At 40.4% G+C, this 25,902-nt stretch overlaps 1 protein-coding gene across 1 annotated transcript in view; it reads right to left on the bottom strand.

Annotated features, from left to right (window-relative positions):
• Positions 1 to 25,902, bottom strand: part of spock1 (SPARC (osteonectin), cwcv and kazal like domains proteoglycan 1) — a gene marked incomplete at its 5' end in the record, with an annotated part of 95,266 nt that overhangs the window by 35,257 nt on the left and 34,107 nt on the right. Inside the window, 3 exon segments of the mRNA XM_047340694.1 lie at positions 1,786 to 1,866; positions 13,541 to 13,586; positions 16,139 to 16,147. Coding sequence (XP_047196650.1) covers positions 1,786 to 1,866; positions 13,541 to 13,586; positions 16,139 to 16,147 — 136 coding nt within the window.

Genomic DNA, 25,902 nt, shown 5'->3' with positions numbered 1-25,902 from the left:
GGGGTCAACATCAGTGACACGACATCAAGAGAGAAGAACTGTAAAAAATAAGCAGACATTTCACCACAGACCCAAACATCTGTATTTGAACTGACTCAAACACACAGAGACATATTTATCCAAGCTCTCACATCAGTAGAAGAATGTGTCTGATGCTCTTTTTGTAGATTTATCTTGGGTTTTGATACCGTGGATTACATATGTTACCATGCAGCTTATCTCACAGTGAATTCAATCAAAACATGTGTAATTGTTTTTTTAATTACCTAACGAACAGAGCTCAGTGTGTCGCTGCATCGGTGACATTTCTATTTGCATTTTGATTTGCCAATTGGTTCCCCATTTAGATTTCCATTCGCTAACTTTTGTTCTCTGGAGCCTATTCGTGGCAAAACTAATCTGCCGTGAAGTGGAGCGACTGACTTGCGTGTTTATGCTCTTGAACTGAATTACTCAGTCGAGCCATCTTTAACGTTTCGTGGTTGCACTGCGTCTCCAGCTTCAGGGCAGATGGACGTGAGATATTTGATTACGTATAGTCACCAACTGTTTTATGAATGAGATCACACGTTGTTTTGTAAATAAGCAAGTTTGTTTTCAGTAACACACACGGTGGTCTAACAAATTAGTTGACTACAGTTCACCTCCATCAAATTCAAATGTTAAAAGCTGTAATACCACTTTATTCTTGTAATAAGTAATAAAAAACGTTACAAGAGTAAATTCTTAATTTTATGAGAATTAAGTCCTTATATTATTTGGGCTACATCTCATTTTACTGGGGATCAGCCAGTTGCTTGCATTGAAATAGGAATGTGCAGCATCTTGTTACGTTAAACTTTAGTATAGTTTGGTCGTAATAGACTCCGAGACCATCGTTTGTTACATCTGCCTGATATTCAAAGGGCTTTTGTAGTTTTTACAGTGAGAGTGAGATAAATTATGACCTACATCTCACAATGTTGTGACTTTTTTCTCGTTAAATTATGACCTTATTCTCACAATATTACAACATTGTTCTCAAAATCTAAATTTTTTCCTCCAATATGGCCTTTAAAGCTGTGTCACACTTGCTGGCTAGTAGGAATAAGCATATTAAAAATGTTGGCTGTTACCCATGGAAATCTCAAACACACACCATTATAAAGCATTTTGGCGCACTACACCCACATTAGCTTGTCAAGCCACAAGCACAAACACCAGAGCAGCATGCCACTGGAATCCCAGTACATTACCACCCACTTACAGAATTTTAAATTACAATGTTAGCCTGCACTGTATATGTTAGAACTGAAGCTAACCCTGGAAATAGCTCCATGTGTCTAAAGGGCCCGACTTTGATCTTCCTGTGTGTGAAATGCTCAGTGTGAGCTCGGTTATCTCTCTCCTCCGCACCGACATCTCTGCACACAACCTGAGACGGGGAGGAGAACTAATTGTATTAAACGCTGTTGCATTATCTCCACTGTTTAACGGGAACTGTAACCGAGACAGCGGAGCGGAACAATTTAGGCTCAACGCAACACAATGCCTCAGTCTGCATTTATTTCTCATTACACCTGATACCTGATCACGCTTACTATACAGATCTCACTTTTATAGGAGGAGTAAATCACATGCCCTGTATTAGCTAAGTCGGCTGTAACACCAAGAACATAGTGGTTAAGAGTCTCAACCGACTTTTAACTGCATGTTGGCTGAAACTAGTTTTTCAGCCAGTGGAAATGATTTTTAAAAAAAAAACACTCTCCACCCTGATGAAAATGATGATCCCATTGAACTCACCATCCTTCACTGTCTTCTTGGTCGAGCCAGGGTGGGCTTTACTGCCTGGGTCTCCACTTCGACCAGGTCGGGCCTCTCGCTCTACAGAAACCAAGAAGAAGCAAAAGACATGTGAGAGTAGTTCGTATTTTTCAACATTTTGTGAAACATAATATACTTGTTTGATGTTGGAAGAGAAGATCAATAGTACTTCAAATCAGTCAATGAGCTGAGAGGCAGAGAAAAACAGGTGGTCTGTCTCCATCCAAGGTACAAAAATACACATGCCAGCATTAATTAACAAGATACATGTCTTTTATTTCATATATTGACAGGAACTAAAGAAAAATCTACAACTTAACATCTCTGCTGGTAGCCCGGCACCACTGTGGTAACACAATAACACTCCACGACCACAATCGCCTACAGGGACAGCGCCACTCTGCCATTGAGGTCAAACTGTGTAAATTTACCATACTAAGTTATACTGCAGGCTCCGGTCAAATGCTAGACTCTATAACTGCTATTGTTATGGCACAGCAAGTGACTAATAAGCTTGTTTGGACTTTGGGTGACCCACAAAAACGTATCTAACTTGCCTAACGACAAAACTTTTCCCCCTGTGTGTTTCACCGGGGTTTCTCACTGTGAATAGCCACCAATCGGGTCTCTTTTCTCCCCTGAATCACAGTGTGTTAGGGTTAGGCGTTTTGAACGGGCGCTACACGGGTTAAACAAATGAGAAAGGACATCTTAATTAATATATTGCTGTGTCGCTGTAAAGTGCCACTAACGCCTAGTTCTCTCTACATGGTTTTCATCTCGATTTGCTGATGAGTTCTGCAAGTCGCAGATAAAAGCCCCCGATCGGCGTTGAATGTGCAGTCGTTAATCGCTAAGCGTGAACTCTTAGAAGAGGCTCTCCAATGCATCTCCTGGGGTACATAGACTCAGATTTCCAACCTGCTGGAAGCATAATAGCATTACACCTTCATTACTGAGACATAAAATCATGTAAACACGTCCCCTGGAAAAGCAAAGCAAAGCATCTAAATCTCTTCATCTAGGTTGTACGCGGATCCACCTTCTCTCCTACACCGGCACTGCAGTACAGCGTCCCATATGGAGGCAGGCCAGTGATGGCGGCGCCTCGGGGAGGCAGCGGAGCCGCCAAACACTGAGGTACAAGGAGTTTGTCATGTCTGTCTGTAGGCTGTGACATCAACACCCTGAGATGATTAACTCTCAGACTCATCCATCTCCTGGGTTTATCAGCGAGTGACGCCTTTGAAGGAGGGCTGAACATAATCACCAGAAAAAGGTAGTGACATGTGACTATGGGAGACAAAACCCCAACTTTTTGGTCAATACACCCTGTACTCATTATTCCTCCACACTTTGCCTTCTCCCCTCTTTGCCAAAGCCCCGTTCTCCTCATTACGAGATGCCTTTCTTATCTCTGACTTATCCTCTCTGCAGGCAATCTCTCTCAAGTGCTCTCTGTAGGCCCCGTGTCTGTATATCTTTGTTTCTCCCGCCGTCTGCCTCCCGGGAGACTCTCTCGATGCTGCTGTCACTTTCGCACGCTGGCATTTAGCCTGAGGGCTGCCGCTGTGATCGCTACCAACAGCCTGCTCACATCCTCTGAAGTTTATTTATCCTAATTTATGATGATCATTGGAGGCTCTATTGCCTACTGGGCACAAAGGGCAAAATGAAAACACACACACACACACACACGCACACAAACATACACACCTCGTCTTCCCTCTGTGTGATTTACTGCTGTGTGTATCTCCCCTTGAAAACAGCCTGTTCAGCAGTGCTCGAACACTGCAGTCCATTGATTCACAACTTCATTTTGCTTCGAGTTTGTTGTTGGTTTTGGCTCTGCCTTTGTTAACTGGAAGTGCAGGAGCAGTAACAATTCACCGGACTCACTGTGGCGGTGTCTGCCTTTCTTAATCACCATTTCTCTTCTTAGCCGCAAGCTCATCTGCACCTCTTCTTCCACACCATCCCTTCTTTTCCTTCCTAAACAGAAATGTAACTGCTTTGCTGATATGATTGCTTCATGTGTGCATTGAATTACCCAATACCCTTGGCGTGACTGTGTATCTCTCCTTCCTCTGTGTGTCCGCAGGCTCCAGGTATCATTGATTACCACCTCACAGTGTGTATGTGTGGGTGTGTGTGTGTGTGACTGGTTAATTTACCGCACACGCCTGAAATCACTGTAGCATGTACGAGTGTGTTCCGGCTGATAGTCCCATTTATGTGTTAGGACTCGACACTGCGAGCGCTCACCCCGCTGAAAGAGCGAGATAAGAGCCGAGCCGAGGGTCGCGGATAGCGAGTCACTTTTTATGATGTGGCCAACAAGCCATTAAAATCTGAGCGGTAAACAATGTTTAAAGAACGCCTGGAGAGCGAGCTACAAACCCTTAGCACATTAAACTGAAATGAGATATTTGTTCTTTCTCCGGCTCACACTCCATTTAATGCACAGACCTGAGGTGCCACCCATTGTTTGTTGTCCTATCCGTCTCTTCTCTTATCGGTTTCTCTCTTTCTAATTCTTTCAGCTCCTGCAGGCACAGATCAGAGATGGCTGTATGAGAATGTATTGAGACGCGGGTGACAGAGTTGGGGGTGATTAAAGATGGACCGATGAGGAATGGGAGCAGACAGAAATCATATCTTCACAAAGACAGAGGCTTAGTGAGATGAAGAAAGGGCTGATGAAATATATAACAGCGACGCGCACTCTGCTGGGAAAACACAATGTCACGTCTAATCAGGCTGATTGGCAATTTGGAAGTTCCAGATTTTTCGAGGCTTTGTTTATGGCTGCTACTGCCAAACCAGGGAGCATCACAAATGACTTCTCCTTTTGCTGCCAAAACAGTTCCCATGGCAACCACTTATTCACTGTATAATCTAATTAAGCGCACAGGCAGGAGTAGTGAACACCTGAAAATTCTGAACTTGTATTGTCTTTTTGTCTGTCTTGGTGTGTGTTGTGTGTTCTCTGCTCGCGTCTCGCTGCCAGTTTGACTCTCCTGTGCTCCTCTGCACTGGCTGTGATAAAGGAGCACCGCCTGCCATTTGTAAATCCTCCCTTTGACTCCCCATCTCGGGATAATGCATTGCAATCACAGCCTCGCAAATCTGCGGAGCCTGCCTACATACAAGAGCCCAGAGAGAAATAGGCTGAATTCTGCTTCTGACATTGGTCTTGCTGACAGTACAACAGCCGCCAAGGACTCTTCCTCTCCTTCTGCCTCTCTGTCTCTCTGCTACAAGCTTAAAGGTCTTTTTTCAGGGCAGCTCTCCAATCATTTCAGATGGGACCGAGCGGAAAAATAATGCAGATGCAGAAAAAGCAGTAATAAATAAAAAATTCAGTTTGACTTTTGGAGGAAGGCTGAGCTGACCTGGAGGGGACATGATGGATTTACGGTTGAGCTGAATGCTGAAAGCTAGACAGGAGCTGTGCTGGGTGGCCATAAAAGAGGAGATGTTGTGGCATGTACAGTGTGTGTTACCATGGTTAAAGAAGCTGGAGAAGTCAGCCGTTATATCACAATTAAGTTAAAGAAAAACCATATCCACTATTGTATTTCTATCTTGGTAGAATTGATCCTATTAATTAAACATATATATGTTTATTCAAATTTTTTGATACTTAGGTAATCAGGTAGTTAATTATTATCTTAATTATTATTATTCATTTCTTTTATATTCTATTTTCTCTATCAATTTGCATTTGATAACAGAGCTTTATAATTTTACAACAATCAATAAAGTTGAATTACTTCCCCACGGATGTATGCCTCAGACAAAAAAAGTGCCATTTAAGTCAACATACGTTTTATTTCCAGGCTCTTACGCGGTCAACATGACCTTTGACCACTGGAATCTAATCAATTAATCTTTGTGTCCAACTGGCCAAAATGTGAAGAAATTCCCAAAAGGCAGACTTGACATATACTGTTCAAGAGGCTAAAACCATGTTTGGTGAGGCCACTGAGATCTTGACCTTTGACCCTTTACAACCAATTCAAAAATTCCCTATTGGTGTAGCTGATGTATCACGTTCACAAGAACATGAGGTCAGAGTGACATTGACCTTCAAACTCCAATCAGTTCATCCATGAGTCCAACTGAATGTTTGCCACAAATTTTAAGAGGTTCCTTTGCGGCATTCTTGAGATATCGTGTCCACAGGGTTAAAAAGTGCTTTGTGAGGTCACACTTACCATTGACCTTTGACCGCCGAAATACTATCAGTTCATTTCTGAGTCCAACTGAACATTTGTACAAAAAATGTAAGAAATTCTTGAGATAACGTGTTCACAAGAATGGGAAAGATGGACAGACAACCCGTAAACATAAATCCTCAGGCCACTAAATCTAAATAAGAGAATGTGTCTTCCACTCACTGTTATGGCTCAAGTCGGAAGCTTTGTGTGTGTGTGTGACTATGAGATTGTTTAACGGGAGGTAATTCTGTTTTTCTTTTGTAAATGAGAAAAGTTTTCAGACAAGACTGAAAACATGGCTGATGTTTGAATGACTACGAGGCAGCCTCTACCGCTACAGTCAGTCACGGGTGGGCGGAGAGTAAAAGCAACAAGCTAAGAGCGTGCCTGTGCAGCTGAGTGTATAAGCCCATTGTGTATATTGTGTGAACAAAAGAGAACTATGTGGGTGTGTATGCTCATATTCCTTGGACTTTTTATGATGGCAGAAAGTCACAGGATATTGGGTTTTGCCTAAACAATGGGACTAACTTTGGTAGTTACAAATTAATGCAAAAACTGGTTCTTTTGTAAAATGTGAAAGTTTTCCAGGGGCTGTTTTCTGAGATATCACTAGGGAGACGCATCTCAGGTATCTTTATCCTCCTCATGAGACTCAAATCCCTGACTCTTAAAAATGTGGCTATTGTTGAGTGTAAAACTTCATTCTTGACAACGGAAATCATGGTCGGACAATGTTTGACAATTGTCTTCAACAAAAACAAAGAGGGGCCTGCACACTTACTCCACTCCTGACAAAGATCCTCTGCTAGGCTAGCTCTTTAGCTTTGTCACAGTGCAATTAATCCAAGTGGGTTAGACTATGATGCAATCAGTCTTCAATTGCAGCCTCTGAAGGATGCAAAGCGTTGGTGTCCTTACCTGTAAAATACTATTGATCATATATTTGATATAAATGTTAATGAACCTGTCACTTGAATATTAATGAGAAATCTCCAAAGTCTAATTAAGTTAGTTTAAATTATTTTTTTTGAAGGATTTGATGCATTTTTATCAGACATAGTAAACAGAATATCTTTGAATTGTTGTCACCTCCTGGGATATATTTTCCATGTTGGATTTATTTAATAAAACATCAATCTGACATCCTGTTCATTAAAAAAATCAGCAGATTAATCATAAATGAAGAGAGGAAACTTGTTGAATTGGTTTAAAGCTCCGGGAAAAAATATCTGAAGGACCATGCATTGAGATTATTTTTATTGAATAGCTTCTATTGTATTAGTGACATCACCCTCAAGTGCTGCTTTATCTTTTATTTTGTTGCAAATTATGTCCCCTTACATTCCTACTGGCCCCCGGGCACTCACTATGAAAGCATGAAGCTCTGATCTGAGGACAGCAGATGTCCGTGTAATCCACTCACAGGGGGAGCCGGGCTGTCCGGGATGCAGGCCAATGTCACCCACATACACAACCCAAGCCACACACCTGCACCTACTCACAGAGCTATAGAATTTTAAGCCTTACATGTACAGAGCCGCAGCAGGTTAACCATCCATGACTGGAAAACCGACAGGTAAGTGAGCTGTCACCAGGGAAACAAGTACATGCTGCACTTAAGAGGAGTCTCCTTGGTCCACATGCATGATGGAGACAAGAGGGGTTGTGATGTGGGATTTTAAGAACTCTCTCAGCTCAATACCACATATTTCTCTCAACTAATATCACACTGTGCATTTTTACTAAATTAACATCTGGAATACAGATGAATATTTAAATTTCTCATCTCAAGAGTTGTGTTTCAAGGTAGATTAGTACAGATTGATAAATATTTAATCTATACGTGATCATCACTATTTATTGATCATTTTAAAAATACAGATTTTGAAAAGAAAGGAATGTGTTAATCCAGTGCAAAATACTTCAATGAAACATTAATTTCATTAATTTTCACACAGACTTTCCATCATGAATCCATCTGAATGAGGCGAGATATAGTTTGTACTGTGAAAATGACAACTAGGACAAGTTCTCTACTGAGATGTCGGAACATGGAACAACTGAAGATTATGACCAGAGCTAAAATGATCACATGCATTAAAGACGCAGAGATACCAACATGAAGAATGTTGGTATCTCTGTTGGTAATGTATGTACCAAGACTGTTTCAGCAAAAAAATGTCTGCAGGGCAAAACAAGCAAAGAGAGAAGAGAAGTACAAATACACAATAGGAATGTGACAGTAATAACCAAACCTCTTAAAATATTAATCAATATTCATAATAATTCATTTTTTTGAAAACCTCCAACAACAAAATCTCACAGGCTCTCTCTCTCTCTCTCTCTCTCTCTCTCTCTCTGTGTGTGTGTTTACTTCATTGTGGTATGTTGATTCACAGTCATCCATTGTTCATAATTATGTAATTTCCATCCGATGAACTAAATACGTCAGAAACAATAGAAAACAATGAGCAGAAACTGGTGTGTGAGGTGAAGGGGTGGTGAGAGTTAGATGACCTGAAAAAATGAAAAACAAATTAAAAATGATGAGAGAGTTTAGTGAAAATGAGGGTAACAATAAAAGAAAAGGGAGAGGGAGTAGCGGGAAGGTGGTGAACTAGGTTCCTGGCCGCATTGTATCAAAGCTTCAACCGACCACAACACTGTAAACCACCATAACTGTTTGTGTCAGACAGTTACTAGTCTACTTAATTATGCAGTAACCTATATCCGGGGCAGGAAACCTTTTTTCTGTCATATAAATGTTGTAGCATCCTTGGCAACAAAACTAAATTATTGAACATCTATATCATCCTAACTTCAAAGTGTCTGATGTCAGATGGTAGTGATGATCATGATTATAAAGACTGCTGGTTTTAGCCCAAAAACTTTTCTCAAATGAATCTTCACCTTTGGTAGTGCCATGCATGAATTCCTTCCTACGCCACACAGTAATCCCACACACAAAAATATCTAGATGGCCAGTGTTTGTAATATTGTTATCGTCATGATGTTTTGTGCTGAAAAAAAACAGAATTTCTGTCGTGAGATTTTTTACCGAGCTAAAAGAAAGAAAACAATAGTTAAATTGATTAATGAGTAAAATCTGGATTTTGGGAAAGATGTAATTATAAGTTTTTTCCTGGCCTTCTGTTACCAAAACAGAAAACAGATTTCCACAGAAACCAGTATTACATGCAAAACTAAGGCAACAGTAAAATCCTATCATGTTTAAAATACACGGATGAGCTGGGTCATATGTTTGTTTCAATGAGACAAAGCAGACAGGTGGATTAGTTTATGTGGCAGCTCCACAACAACTGTCCTCATTATGCCACAAGACGCGGGGAAAACAGCTTTACCACTGGGGGATTTGATCGTCTAACTTTCAGTTTTACCAACAAGTCATTTGCGATCCAGCTGATTTCCTTCATTGGTGATGGAGACACATTAACCACAGAGTGATTCATCAGGGGACTGGATACCCCCACCACCCCCATCAACCTTTCTGCTGCTGATTAGTCTCCAAGGGCGCCCAGCAATTCATTAGTCAAACTGAGATCAGCAGGTGCTGATTGATGCTGCTCTCCTTTCGCTCGTTGTGACCACCAACCATGTTTGGTGGTCACACTTATCATTTCAATACGATTTTCTGTAATCTGACCGGATCAGATATCATGACGTCACATCACGAGTCACTAGTCATTAGTCACCAAGTCTTTGGAAGCACAATCTGGCTCATACCATAGTGACAGAATGAAAGAGCAAAAAAAAAAAGAAGCAAACTGGCAAATTAAGGGTGCTGCTTCCTGCCTACTGCACAGTAAACCGAGGCAGTATGTAGTTTTTCCTTCTGATTATTCCAAGCAGCTGCTGATGGCATCAACAGTGAGACACTAGGTTTGACTCTGGCCTATAACTGAATGAAATATTAGTAAATTAAGGACTAATGGACAGTGAACTTTTCTATTCTTCTTGACCTTTCAAAGTCCTTTACATCGCAGTTAACATTTACACACACATTCATAAACTCTTTTCTAGCTATAGCTGCTCCACTGTCTGGGCCACAGCCACCCTTAATATACAACCACAGTTTACAGTACATTCAAAATGGACACCACAGTCAGATTGGTTTTAAAGGGGAATTTCTTTAGTTTTCAACCTGGGTCATATGTTTATAAATGTGGCTGCGTAAATGAATGCTACTTAGAACAACTTTTGGAATTGGAAGATCGTGGCCACCAGCAGTGGCTATATTGTAATCTTATGGGACAACTGCATCAGTCCACAAAATGTCCACCAAAAGGTCACAACACTGTAAGGAACATGACAGGTTTCCAGAACTTCGAGACTGTGCATCAGCTAATTGTCCTCAGCTTGTCTCTAGCTTATTCAGTCTTCAGTTTGTAGGAACCCTTTGCTGATATACCCATGCTCAAACAAGAAGGGGCGGCCATTCAAGTAAAAGGCTTTATAAACATTGTTCACCACAGAAAAAAAGATTTAGCCATCATAGTTTTCCTCAGTAAAATCCAAACTTCTCTCTTCATCTCTCTCACGTTTTTCCTCCGTCTTCATGCAAAAACCAAAGCAAAGTTTAATGATACTTGAGAGTTAGATTGTTACCAGATTCTTAACAAAGACCTAGAATTATAGTTTTAGCCTTGATTGTCGCAGTTGCCCCATAAGATTACATTGCAGCCGCTGTCACCATGTGGCATCTGCCGGCAGAGGCGATCTACTGGACTGATTGCAATAGTTTTTTGTAAGTACAATTCATTTAAACTAAAAATACCAGAAATCCCCTTTGATGGGAATCAAAGTAGAGCCTCCATGTTTGGAGAACAGAGCACAGATGTAGCACAGAACACTGTTTCAGCATCTGAATCCAGCATGTACATGTACTTCCCCTGGATTTTGGCACAGAGGATTCCTCCATAACTTTTCATGTATTTAGTCCGTAGTTATAAGGAAATGAAGCTCTGTTTACTTTTTGTCTTTCAGTCGTCTCTGAGAAACCAGAGAGCAGCTCAAATTTGATGCGCTGAGGGGAGACTGTTTTTTGTTAGGCTCAGTATCCACGAGGAGCTGGCCCAGATAAACCTGCTCAGCAATTCTTTCCCTGAAGACTTACTGTTCCTGCGCTAGATATGCAAAACCAAGCCAGAACAGAACAGAGCAGAACAAACTTGGCGGTAGAGAGATTTGCTGTTCAGAAAGCTGCAGACCAATCAAGCCCCCGGGAGAGAGTGAGTGAGAGACTGTGCTCATGACGCACGGCATCTCATCTCCTCCCGTGGGCTATGATAGGAATGGTGTTTGAGATGAACAGAGATCTTCCTCAAGACGGCTCCAGAGACAAAAAAGATTTTATGTGTAGTTTTTTATTTATTTATTTATTAAGATCTATATTTCTTAGCAAATGACAAACTGAACCAAGCAATGACTAATGACTAAAAAAATTCTGTCTGCTGTGAAAAAGGCCTTCTATGGTTTTCTGTGTTCATTAGCTGAGCCTTAGACATTTAGTAAACATGGCATGCACACGTACAGGAGTGACTGAAGTTTTATCCACGGATCAGGCAGGTCAAGTCATAAAAATGAACTCTGATTAATAGCGGACGGGTCCTGAGAGGTGAAATAATACATTTTTAATCAGGCAAATATTAATTACCTTCTCTAATATGTGAGCAGAGCTGCGGTCCGCTGCTCCGACACAACTCAACGAACTTAACGGTGAATTATCAGGAGCAGGAAGCACACATCTTACCATCTAATCTAATCCAATTTAAAGTATGAATCTCTAGCTGTTTATCTATCTGTCTCTATGCATGTGTCCACAGCATATCTCTAAAAACGTTCAATCCTATCGACTTGACGCTTTGCGGATGTGTTGCTGCATGTGGACCCAAAGGAAGTACAGTTGTTTGATCATTTTTGGGCACGCAACACATGTAGTATTAATAAACTTTGAATAAACACGTAATCTGCTCAGTTCTGCAGCAACGGGGCGGAGCTGTATGTCGTGAGACAACAGGGAGAACTTTACACTCAGAGTGAAGCAAATTCACATGGCGTGCACTGAAGAGAACATAAATATGAAACTGTGTTGCAAAGGCACAGTTCATCAAGGAAACGTTTACTGAGCAGCATCTCTAATCTTTACCGATGACGATACTGCTTTGTTTTAAACGTATTTCTTTGAGCGGCAAACACAATTTTAATTTACTTTGGGGCAGTTTGTTTCCGCTAATGGTTCTGGGATGTTGGAGGAAAGTTAATATGGAGCCCTGATGTGAGACGGTGAGACTGAGTGTGACTGATTCTGAGTGATTGCAAACATCTATAAGCAGTATACTGTGAAAAGTAGCAGCATTTTGGCCTTGGAAAACAGACACACACACACACACACACACACACACACACACACACACACACACACACACACACACACACACACACACACACACACACACACACACACACACACACACACACAGTGTCGAGAAAGCAAAATTAGTTAATTATGAGTACAACTGTACCATTAATGCCAGCTAAATAAATAACTATACGCATCAACACACTCAGCATGTTTCATTAAATATGATCTGAAAATTCATTTTAGGTTTCTGTGTATTTTCTACAGTAACTTAATTAATACAGTAAATGGTTTAGCACTACTTCTACCATGAGATACATAACACTGATTAATATAACACTGCCTGCATATGATTAACTCTCTTTAATGCAAGAGGATGCAGTTTGAATGTAACTGTGAGAATCTTGCATTATTTTTTGTTTAATGATATGTGTTACATTCTTGATTGAGTTTGTAGTTGACTTTGGTTGTGAGAGTGAGACAACAGAGGGTACAAGGTTTATTACACATGGTTATAAATGTCAATATAATTAATATTAATACATTTTTGCCTTTAGTTTTAACACATGTTTAAAGACTGCAACAATTAACTTAAAAAGATGCAAACAATCCTTTAGGGACTTTGTGGTGATGATGGCCTTGTGTATATATATATATATATATAAATATATATATTTTTGTTCTACTTTTTTGTATAATATCTCTATTTTTATTCATACTATTATTCTTACTATTGTTCCCCCTTGCGCTGCTACTTTGTTGTGCTGCTGTGTTATTTTGTGAATTTCCTCTAAGGAGGATAAATAAAGGTACATCCTATCTTATCTTATTGGCCTCTGGTTTTCTAGCGCAAATTGCTCTTCTTGCTTAAGTAAGGATCCGTGCTGTGAAAGATGGTTATAAGAGTTTTTGTAGACTTCTTGAGAGACTTACAGATCAACTCAATTTGCATTTTGACACCAAAATCGTAGTTTGTTAACAGGTTGTTAGGGGATTCATGTCTTTTCTGTACACACCTTTTCAATGCTCCAGACCCGTTTTGTTTGGTACTCAAAAGTACCACCCAGATTCAGATACTACAGTTAGCATGAATATAAACATAAGAGTCACACAAAGAAACAGGACTCACCTTGGTCTGCAGACTTGGCAGGAGCCCAACTCTTGAAGTAGTCATCCTGAATGGAAACACAACACAAGAAACTGGGTTATAAAAAAACCATAACGCCCGGCCGAGGAGATCTTTGAATTATTTTGTAGACCAGAGAGGAAACAGCTCAAATACTAAACTAAACCGAAAAACCTTGTCCTCATTCTTCTCTCCTTGTGTTTTTTCCTCGACTTTTGTAAGGATTGTAGAAGATAGTTAAAAGACGAGAGGTAAACGATTGTTTGGGTATTTAAAAAAAAGGACAAATGTATAGAGAAAACTGCAGGAGACACACAGGGGAGTGAAGTAAGTTGTAGGCTTCAGTAAAGATGAGCTGAACTTGGACAAAAATATTTGATGTCAGGGTCAACATGGACTTTAACACCAAAAATAATTCAGAACACAGTGCACTGGTGGTTATTTGAGGGCAGGATTGGTGTAGAACAGTATTACTACATCATTTCTATTAGGTCTTTAAGCTGTGAGGACGTTCATAATCATATTTGAAGAAGTGCAAATTATTCCTACTGCTCAGATACACTAAAATCCTCAGTCATGAGGAAAATCTCATCAAATGAAAATATTTAAACTGAAAATAATTGGCTTTCCTCAGTTGAGAGAAGATTTGGATTTGTTAAATACACTTTGATTCAGTGGCTCCATTCAGAGCAGATTCTAGAGACATCTTCTATTGTGTAAAGCAATTAAAAAACCCATTATGGAAAGAACCAAGGCTCAAACACCATTTAAATTAAGTATATAGGTGAGAATAAGGTTATTTATCCATAAATCACCCTGTAAAACTACGATATCTAAGAAGGCAGGAGTGGTCCAGGTGGAGAGTTGTTGTTTTTCGGTGCAGCAGCAGCTACTGGTAGGAAAAGAAACAGGAAACACAGCTGTGCATTTCAATAGACCACTATTTATGCTCCTTTATTTTCCCTGTTTATATCAGCTCCGAGGTTTTTAGCATCTAAAAGCAGTATACATGGTTTATAACATACTATAATGTAGTTGTAAGCACATATAAGTACGTAGATTATTGCATCAGTGTTTTAATATACTGTCATCCATTACCTGAACATGAGTTCTAATGCTATTGACAAATAAATAAATAAAATCTACTTATACAACCTCTTTAAGTTTGTTCTATACCCTTTATAAAATGTTTTTATAGTGCTTATAAATGTTAAACATGGGGAGGTAAAGTGTTCACACACACACACACACACACACACACACACACACACACACACACACACACACACACACACACACACACACACACACACACACACACACACACACACACACACACACACACAGTGGTGGATTCTGCATCTGAAGCAGAACCCAAAGCAAACCATATGTGTGCCAGCAGGGAGTGAGCCTGTGTCAGTGACACTAAATGAACCAGGCAGAGAGAACCTGCTGCATTAGAGAGCAGGATCTATACCTCCGTCATTATTTTATAAAGAGAGAGGGAGAAAGAAGGAAGGAGAGATAGATAGAAAGACAAGTTAAATTAGGCAGAAACAGTCCACAGAAAGTGGACAGTTGACCCACTCCTGCAGTCCTTGTTCTATTAATGACAACTGCCAACGCTTGAGCCGACACAAAGGTTTCAAATGAGGAGCTAAAACCTAATTAGCTTCTCCCTCAGGTCCTTATTTCATTCATGTCCTCACTTCTTTTTTCTCTTCTTTAATGTCCATCTCTCAAGCCCTGGCTCTATTATAAAATTAACTTTATGGCTGTGAGAGTGGAACGTAGGATGTTACTGTCGCAGCAGTCATTTCTGTAGACTTCTACAGCCTGTAGAGAAATGACAGACCATAATGTTTATCTGCTTTACGCACTAAATTTTCTGATATAAATATATATCCTTTTAACTGTACCAGAACTATATATGAGTTGTTATAGGAGTTCTGATCAAATAATGTTTTATATGTATTTTTATATAGTTTTTCTTTGTAGCAAGTAAAATATGGCTAGCAAGTGATCACATTGTACAGTTCAAATAGGAAATATAACATTACCAAAGCAGATTCTGTGTACTTTTGTTCTTGTTTGGGCTGATGTCTTACTAGCATGGAACTCTTTTACATTATAGACATATTATATCAGGCTTCTTCCTGTTTAAAGATGATGGTGGCCCTCATTTTTCCGGTTTGGAGCAGAATAACTTGACTAGCTTGCACATAGCCCGGACCACAACCCAATCAAATACGGGTGTAATGTTACCATGTCTATATACTTGTGGTCATGTCTAGTTAAAAGGGAGCTTCTGTGAGGTTCACGTCACTGAAAGCTGCTGTGCACTGACAGATAAAACTTGTGCAACCTGCATAAATTGCTTTAAAGTGAGGAAAGTATCAAACCACTGCTGCAGCATTTTAATGTGCTGAACTATACCACGTTATAGCTGACCAGCCACCCAACCTGCTGTGCATATAAATTAGCAACACCTCTCCAGCTCTGCAACAATGCCTCGAAGCAAGTGTCAGACAAACACATACCATTTCTGCAGTATGCTTCTTCGCAGTATTATCAGGTTACGAGCACAATGGATTTACTCACCTCCACTTCCTTTAGATGTTTGCACAGGAGCCAGGCAGAGGAATAGAGGGGAGAGAAGAAGAGAGAAAGAAAGAAAGGTCAGTGATAATGGCACAGTATGCTGTGTCAATCAGATCTATTACAGCTCGGTGTTACTCATTCAGAATACTGAGCTCAACCCTAGAGATTCATTTAAAAGGAATCTGAAGGAGGTGGAATACCAAGGCACTCACACACACTCGCACCTTCGCTAACAGCATTATAAGCCTTATTTGATGTGGCATGTAATTTGAAACACAGCGAGGGCAAGCTCTACAGGCTTGAGCAAAAGCACAGCACATAGGGAGGCGAGAGAGAGAGAGGGCAGGAAGAAAGAGGGCGAGTGGTGCAAATGCAGAGGCAGGAGGAAATCAGGCTTATAATTTAGTGCTTAAATAGGATGGAAAAGAGGAGAGAGGGTGGAGGTGGAGGTTTTTATGATCTGAGCGAGTGGGCGCTGGTAAAGTGGATGATAGTAATCAGTCCAAAGTCAAACACAGAAATAGTTTGGACAAAATTGAGGTACTACGAGTTTTTTGGGAATCTTCGAGTCTTTACTACGAAAAACCTAGCCTTATAAAAATAGTAATAATAAACTTGATTTAAATAGCACTTTTCAAAACATTATTACAAAGTGCTTCACAATAATCAAGACAACCAATCAATAAAAAAAGTATAATTTGTGTACGAATAAAATAATTAAAACTCAAAGAAGAATTTCTGAAGCTCTCATAAACATTTTCACGCACATTTCAACATAAAAGTGCAGTTTATTATTTCCCCTACACTAATTAGGTCGTAGCTATAGATAGGTACGTTTATCCTTTTGAAGTATCGAATCCTTGCTAATTATAGGCTAACTACCATTAGCTTAGGAGAGTAGTTACCTTTATCTCAGCTTTTGACTGTATATGCGATTCATGCAATTTGGTGTAAATGTATTGATTTAGTAAATACATTTTTCAATGTTTGGATATTGTATGGATTTTTCCCTTTCTTTCCCTGTCGCTTGTGCTTAGATTTTTTGCTGCTTGCGCTCAATCTATGTGCTTACACTCAGATTGCTTGGACAGATTTCCGCTCCAGCTTCAGCTCTTCTGCTCACGCTGCTTCTGTGCATGCGGGAAACATCTGCTCTCAGATTTTTTCCTCTGCGCTTGGATTTTTTTGTGCAACAAGTCTATCAAAATCAAAACACAGTATGCCAGGTGTAGTGTTGAGACATGAAACTGCTCCGCACCCATTGTGGGTGTGTTGGCTTTACGACTTTAAGAATACCGTAAGGGACTTACTTACTTTAACCAGATTGATGCACTCTCGCCCTCCACGGCTTTATTATAACACCAGCTTTCTGTTGGTGTGTTTTATAGGAAAAACAACACTTTTATGGAGCAGAAGTCCGGCAGATAGCGAAAAGTATAATATTGGATGAAAGACACTGAGAAAGAAAAATATGAATCCTTATGAAATTTACTGTTGTCTGTTGTGAAACAGCTGATTTGAGGTCCTCTTTAGAATCAACTGTGAATAAAAAAGCTGTTATAAAATAAAAATAAAAACTATTTGTTGTCTTGTTTGTACCATCTGGACAATTTTCCACTTGGCTGGTGTTTTCTGCTGAGTTCAGTTTGACCTGCAGCTACAAACATGTTGTGTGTACAAGAGAAAGTGTTTCATCTGTTCTCATCAACATTTACTGTGTCCACCCGAGGACTGCGGCTGAGGAGCTGCTGCCTGCGAAAGTCTTCAGCTGTGGCTTTTTGTTGTTGTTGTTGCTTTTACTGGTGTAGCTTAAGGTTTGCAGCAGTAACCGCCAGCCCTCTTGTTATTCCGTCTATGTCTCAGCGATGACCTTTCCTTGCCCAGGGCCCCCATTAATATTTTAGTGTGCTCATCTCAAAAGCATTAACTGGCTGTTTAGCTCACTGCGACACTGCCCCAATGTCATTCAAACCCTTCAAAGTGATTACAAGGAGATAAAAGTGTGTCGCTATTATCATATCATCTTTGTTGGAGGTGGTGCTGGGATTTTCAGTCGACTGGTGAATCGCGGTGAATTAAATTTCTCAACCGTGTGTATTTGTGTATGGCAGGAACTCGCTGGCGAAAATGTCAATGGATTAATTAAGTAGTTTTTTTAAGGGGGGCTTAATTAAAATTTCTTTTAAAATGTAACACAACAGCTGTCGGTGAAAATGGGATTCCTTTGTTATAAAATTGTACCTGATGCAGTTTATTTAGCAGAGCCTTCTTTAATTACGGTTAAGTGACTGCATGCATGTGTAAACAGAGTCATGTGGCAGTGACTTCTCCCATTGGAAGTTGCTGTTTAGCAGCTAAATGATAACATTTAAACTGGGCTGCAGTGTTCAGACAGTCACCCCAGAGGGAGAAAGGGGGCAGACGTCTCAATGAGGGAATTTGAAGAAAAATATTTAATTACTTCCTCAGCGTATTCTGTAAACTTTTAGTCACTTGGCCATGTTTTGCTCATTGTGAACCCTTTCGGTGTCAAACTTACAATTAGAAATAAGATTTTTGCTGAAGTAAACAACAAAAAACAACATAAAGTAGTATAGTTTTATATCAAGCAAAGATCTTGTTTTTCTCAAGAGGGCAATTACTGAGTTATCAACACATGCAAACGTACTATCCCAGTTTCGGAAAGCTGACATATTTGCTAGAGAACCTTATTAGAAAAACCAAGGCACTATGGCTTGTACACGCCATATCTAATTATTCTCTGTCATACGAGCAGGTGCAGCCCCATCTCCAGTCCTGTGGTAAATGATGATAAATGATGTAGCGATGGTGCACATGCTGAGATAAAAGTCTGATGGTGATAATTAGGGGTGCAGTGGTCTGATAGGCTGAATCGCAGTCCGTTATCGACTCCGTTAATTGGACTGGGTAACCACCAGATGTGACGATCCACATTAAAATTGAGTTTCTTTGTCGACTCCCTATAAAATTCAGTTACATTCATTCCATCATGGTGGGCCGCAGAACTGTTTTTAGTGCCAGTGGAACCCCGGTGCTCATGTAAATGATTCCACGAAGTGATGTTTATAGATTTTGAGAAAGGAAAAAAGCTGGAATGGTTATTCTGTATCGGAAAACACCCTAATGCTAAATGTTATAGCTTTCATCTCCCATTACTGTTGATCTGATGGAGACAGATCCAGGGAGCTCTAGCACCTTTACATGGCCTGGTAACCAGTTTACAAAACGATTCATAACCTGCTTCTAGCTCTTACTCTCTTCATTAGTATTAGTATCCCCACCCATCACAGCAGAGATGGGGAGGTAATCTATCATTTGAGTGGTTTACTGGGCACCGGCAAACTGGCAGCAGCATCTCAACAGCCAACAGGAAGAGACTGGACGGAATGATGAGAAGGACCAGCTCAGTCTAATGCACTTCTAATTTAAGCAGGTGTAACTTCAGTCACTTCAATACGTCTGTGCAATTTAAAAATCTCTCCATGTGCAATCCTGTTTACTTATTTGCTATTTATTGTTTGTTTGTTTGTTTACTTATTACTTTGTACTGGTGCTTCTTGTTGTTATTGTCCCATTTGATGCCAAACCACCTTGTTGTAGGTATAATAAAGGGTTATCTTATTTTATCTTATCTTACTGAGTTCAGACAGAATATCCCAAACAAGATTAGAACCATAATAAGATTAAAAAAGGGACCCTATAGTAGCAAAAGGTCACTTCCTGAAAAACTCTCCCCATTCAATGTGTCCTGGGCAAGATACTAAACCCCAAATTGAGCCTGATGGCTGTGCCGCTACATTGATTGCTGTGTCAAAGAAAGTACTGCAAATACATGTACTGTATGAATGTGTGTGTGAAAGGGTGAATGGCAAAAGTGAACTGTAAAGCACTTTGAGAGGTCATTAAGACTCGAGAAGTTCTATATAAATACAGAACATTTATTTCACTGTGAGAACAGTCTCAAGAAGTCTTCCATTTCTGCTGTGACCTGTGTTCACATTCTGTGCGAGGCACCAGCAGGTCAGCTTTTCACTTTAAAGTGATGGACCTGAGATTTCATCTGATAGCAGATCCCTGAGGAAGTGTGTGACAGGACGAGGTAGAGAAGGAACAGAATAGATTCAGAGGGGAAGAGGGAATGGCTTCAGCCTGATTAGCTTCTCTCAGCAGAAGTAACCTCTACTGAAAACGTGTGTGTGTGTGTGTGTATGTGTGTGTGTAAAGCCATGCCTGGAGTGCTGACTGAGGATGTCATAATCAGGGGATGAGGATGCAAATCTAGCCTCTTGGTGGAAACTAAACAGTATTAAAAATTTACTGTGTACTTTATGCATTTTATTCATGGGACTGGAACCATGCCAAATTCTTTCCCACCCTCATATTTTACCCCATAGTCTCTAATTCATTCCCCTCTCTTCTTCCTCCTCCTCCTCTTCCTCCTCTCCTTCCTTCCCTCTCCGCCAAGTCCTACCTTAAGGCTACATCCTACTTATAGGCAAAGCACCAGTCTGGGGCCTGATCGGCGCCCGGTGAAGCTGATATATGAGCTTCGTGAGCAGATAGCAGAACAGAGCAGTGAGTGGATCTCAGCGATACACTGCATCAGATTACAGTTAGGCCTCTGCAGAAGTGAAGAATGCTAAGTGGATGCAGCTTCGCTTGGGCACCAGTATTGAGTTGTTCAGGAATGACACACACACACACACACACACACACACACACACACACACACACACACACACACACACACACACACACACACACACACACAGAGAGATTTAGCTCGATGATCCTGTTCTCCCAAGAAACTCTGTCCTCATTAGTAGGAATCTGCACATTTCTATGAAGTCAACCGAGCCCATCATGTTCCCAAAATTTAGCAAAACCTTGCAACAACCTTAAAATAGTTTGACCCCAGAAAAACCAAACTATTCCAGAGCTCAGGCCTATCACTTGTCAAGTATTATATAAAAAAAGAAAACGTTTCCTTGGAAGTGAATGTCACATGAACCTCTGTTGGAAATTTACACAGCTTTTACAAGCGCAATTACAGCCATTATACTGATGAAGGTAACGGGATTATTAGGGCTTACGCAGACTTCCTCCGTTGTCCTAATAGGATGAGTTTAATATGAAAACTCATTAACTGTCAAACACTTGACAAATGACTCGGATCAGTAGTTTTATAAGTGACGTCGAGGACATTACATGCTATTAACGTTATGACCAGAGCTCAACCCACAGCAATGTGAGGTCGTGCAGGTTAGCCTCAACCGACTGAGCGTTATGAGAACTTTTTTTTTTTAGCCTGGCCTCCACACCATGAATGTGAATCTGAAAACCCTGAGCCCATATTCAGATGGAAGATTTAAGTACAATTGGAAACACCCAAGCTAAAAGGGGAACGTCGGAACGTAAGCCTGTTGTAAGCATAGAGGTGAGGTTTAATGGAGATTATTAAAAGTCTTGTTTTCACATATGCTGTACTGTGTGTCTTTGCCCTGTAACCTGATCTTAACCTTTTGTGTCACATATGTTGAAAGGTGTTTGTGTTCTCTAATGGGATTTTGATGGTTTTACTTGAATTATTCATGTGTTTCTTTATGGCATATTGTTAGGCGTCTCTAAGGAATAAAATGTATTATTATTACTATCAAATGGACTTGGTGGAGCAGGGAACTGTGGATTTTACCGCCTTATTTATATATATATTTTTCAATAGTTGCACAGAACAGTGGGTCTGGTGTTGTTGATTTACTGATGAAAAGGTTAGATGTGTCGGCATCTGTACAACTTTAGTATAGTTTTTGTATATTAACCTTTATTTCAATGGCATTTGAATGGCTATATTTGCAACATGGTATTGGAGGTTGGAGGGTCACAAAATGTCACTACTGTAATGCTGGCTTATTTACTTACACATTCCAGCCCTGATTAGTGGAACAATGCAACTACGAAATATGAAATATTGAGTCACAGTGGATAGAGAGAGGAGATGGAAGCAAAGGGATGTCTTGCAGAGGCAGAGCAGAGAGAGAATGTAAAGAAGGGAGAAGAGTAAGGGAGAGAAGAGGAGATGACGAGAGGACACAGAGGGGGCGGGGGTAAGAAAGAGAGAGAGAGAGAGAGAGAAGAAAAGAGATGCAAGTCTGAAGCTGCTCTGGCAGACTCATGTCTATATCCTGGAGACTGACAGGCAGCATCTCATTCATATGAACAGAGAGGAAACAGTGAAAATTACATATGGTGCTGAGATAATGAAGAAGCATGCTACTGCGCACACACACACACACACACACACACACACACACACACACACACACACACACACACACACACACACACACACACACACACACACACACACACACACACACACACACACACAACACATTGGACCTTCTTCTAGCTGCATAAACTCGAATTAATAATTGGAAGGTAATCAAACTTTCTCACCTGCTTTCCATCTGTCACTTTGTCACACGCACAAACACACACGCATGCATACACAAACACACTGACACACACACACACGCACACACTAAATAGGCTTAAAATAAACATGGACGGATCATTACAACACTGATTTCCATCTAGACTGTAAAGTTACGTAAGGATCTGGCTAACCAACGAGAACATTTGCATTCACAGCCAATCCAGCTGCTCTAAACGGAGACAAACGACTTCTTTCTGCTTACTTCCCCCTTCTCCCCTCGGCTTTCTATTTTTATAGTCCCCCTCATTCATCAACTCTCTTCCTCACTTCTCTATTCCTCTTTTCCCCCACTCCCACTCCCCCTCCCCCCCCACTGCTGAAAACATCCCTCAACTAATCCAGAAACTGAACAATGTGACTCAAAAGCTGAACATTAAAAATCGGCTTCCTCTTCATTCTTCCCTTTCTTTTCATGTTAATGAGGGAAAAACCTTCACTGACGAGTCAGTTATTCAAAATATCTCACCATCTTCACACTCCTCTGTATTCTTTCTCTTTTTAATACCCTCTCCAAACTGGCTTCCTTTGCTTCTCCTTTTATTTCCTCTCAGTTTGAGGATATTGCACATGAAAATGAGTCGTTGACGAGAGAAGAGGCGCAGTGGAAAGAGGTGAGAAATGGTTTGGAGTTGGTTAGTTAGTTGAGAGGGGAAGCTGGGGAGAAAAGAGAAGGGACAAAGGAGGAGAGCGACGATAAAGGGTGCTCTGAAAAACACCGATCTTTGCACATTCCCAGTGAGAGGAACGATGGTTGCAGCGTGTTCGGTGAACATGAATAAGACTTTGGACCAGTTGTCAGAGCATCTGCGGTTATACTGCCATCCAGATGTTGATGCAGTTTAATAAAAAACAATTATTACAAACGTTATAGTATACGGACGGAAAGCAGCTAATGAAAGAAAGAAGACAATGAGAAATAAAAAGGCTCATTGTTAATGAGGCTTAATAAAAAATATTCTTCTTCTGCCAGTTTGTGGATTCATACATAAAAAATTAACGTGGCGAAAAATGAAATCTGAGGATAAACTAAAGTCTGTAAAAAAACTTTTTGTTATTGATTGTCAATGTCTGTCAATGAGTTGTTTTTGTTGCATCAATTAATTAAAACTTGAGTGTATGAAATGCCAGAAAATGCTGAAAACTGCCAACATTTTCCAGCAAATCTTCAATCTTCAATAAGATTCATGTTGTCTAATCAAAACACAAAGATTTATGTCCTGATTTATTTCATTATAATCATACAAAACAAAGAAAAGCAGCATATTCTCACTCATTCTCATTTCAGAAACAGTAAATTAACTTTATGCTGAATGAATGATGTAAGCGATCATCGTCTAATTTCCTCTCATTATTTCAGCAGAAGATAAACTGTTGCTATGGATACCATCATAGTGATCTGTGTCAGCTATTTCCTGTACTTATAGATATGTCATGTACACGTCCGCAGTGAGAAATGTGGATAGTGTTTAGCGAATGATTGAACACCTGAGTGACTGCCTGAAAAAGTGAAAAGGTCTGTAAGTGATAAGGATGAAGGGAAAGAAAAATATGGAAGAAAAAACTTCAAAACCGTTTGCGCCAAACACAGCGGCAGAGAAAGAAAGAACTGAGGAGAACGAGATCCAAGCGAAAGCAGGAGGAAACTGACAAAGACAAAAAACTAAACAAAGTCATATGTGAGACATTTTCTACGTCTCATGTTAGAAAACTGTGCCCGAGTCTCTTTTGGCTGTCAGATCAGTGTTTCAGTCAGTCTGACAGTAGCTCACAGGCGTGTCAAGGTCAACACAGACAGGATCTGGTGGACACAGTGATAACTAACAGATAAGATGTCACTAGATTAGCTGGACATGTGACGTCTCCTGCCTTCTGGCTGTTTGATCGGCAGAGGACACAGGCAGCAAAGAAGCATAATGTGTTGTCTCTGTGTGTAGCTGACAACAGGTCAGGTCTGAGTGATACGGCTTAAATGTTATCAAGATAAAAACCTGTCGATCTTGATAATAATCACAATTATCACATTATCAAAGTAACCTCCTGCTGTTTTCATCTGTGTTTGTCTGTATGTTAGTTGGCAGGATTTTGCAAAACTGGATGGATTACCACGAAACCTAATGGAAGGATGCATTATGGGACAGGAAAGAACCCATTACATTTTGGTGCAGATCCAGGAATAGTTTTTTTTCATTGTCTCTAGAAAGGAGATTTGTTTTCAACATTTTTGGTGATTTCTCAGAGAATAATTCATGGATCTTGATAAAAAAAAATCAAAAAAAAAACATAATTAGGGGACTGATACCCGAGTGTGTGCTATCTGATGCAGATCCAAGCAGGGGTTGGGGTTTTATGAGCAGAGATTGACAAGCACTTGATAAACAGCAATATATATATATATATAAAAACGGTGAAAAAAAATAAAAATAGATTGCACTTTATTATTTTGTGTTAAATATCTTTATCGATGTAGTGCCCGGCTCTACTACAGGTCTGTCTGTACTGGTCTTCTCTGAATGTGGGTCCTTGATTTTGGTATCTGTGAGGTGAGCTCCACCAGTGAGTGTGCAGCCATGAGCTCGATGATGATGAATAGACTGTGCTGCTGCTGCTGGCTGCTCACAGCCTCGGCTCTCACACATTGCTTTCCTGTGGCTGCCATGCTTCCATAACCTCTCCTTGGTGTGAAAAACAAAGTCGTCTTTTTAAAAAAAAATTATATTATCATGTGCTCCTGGAAGCAAAGCCAACAGCTTGCTCTAAACATTTCAGTTTCCTTTTCACTCTCTCTCTTCTCTCTTTGCGTTAGCTGACAGATGCTGCTCCACTGTCACCGTGGCACAGGATGTACAGCAGAGCTTCAGAGTGAAAACTGTGAAGCGTTAACAGCCCACCTGCTTCTGCTGTATTCTGCTCGTGCTGCCCTACATACATGCCGGGCGGAATAATTGCACGTGAAAGTGCCGCATCAGGTGATATTTGGAATCAAACAATGGAAATCACAGGGTGGAAGACAATGCGGCCGAGCTCCCCTCTTCCTGCTTTCAAACCGATGACTACATCTTCAATTTGTCGCATTAGAGGGAACCTATGGTGATGAAAAACACTCATTGGCTGTAGCCGAATCCATATATTTGCATTGATGAGCTGCGAGAAAGCTCCAGCATGGAGATAAATAAAGGAGCAGATGAGTAAAGCGCAGAAAGGATGCAACAGTTCACAAAAGACATGTGTAATATATTCATTTGACAGC

Source organism: Hippoglossus stenolepis, chromosome 7, assembly GCF_022539355.2.
Source record: "Hippoglossus stenolepis isolate QCI-W04-F060 chromosome 7, HSTE1.2, whole genome shotgun sequence".
Lineage (NCBI taxonomy): Eukaryota > Metazoa > Chordata > Actinopteri > Pleuronectiformes > Pleuronectidae > Hippoglossus > Hippoglossus stenolepis.
This window is presented reverse-complemented; position numbering and strand designations above follow the sequence as displayed.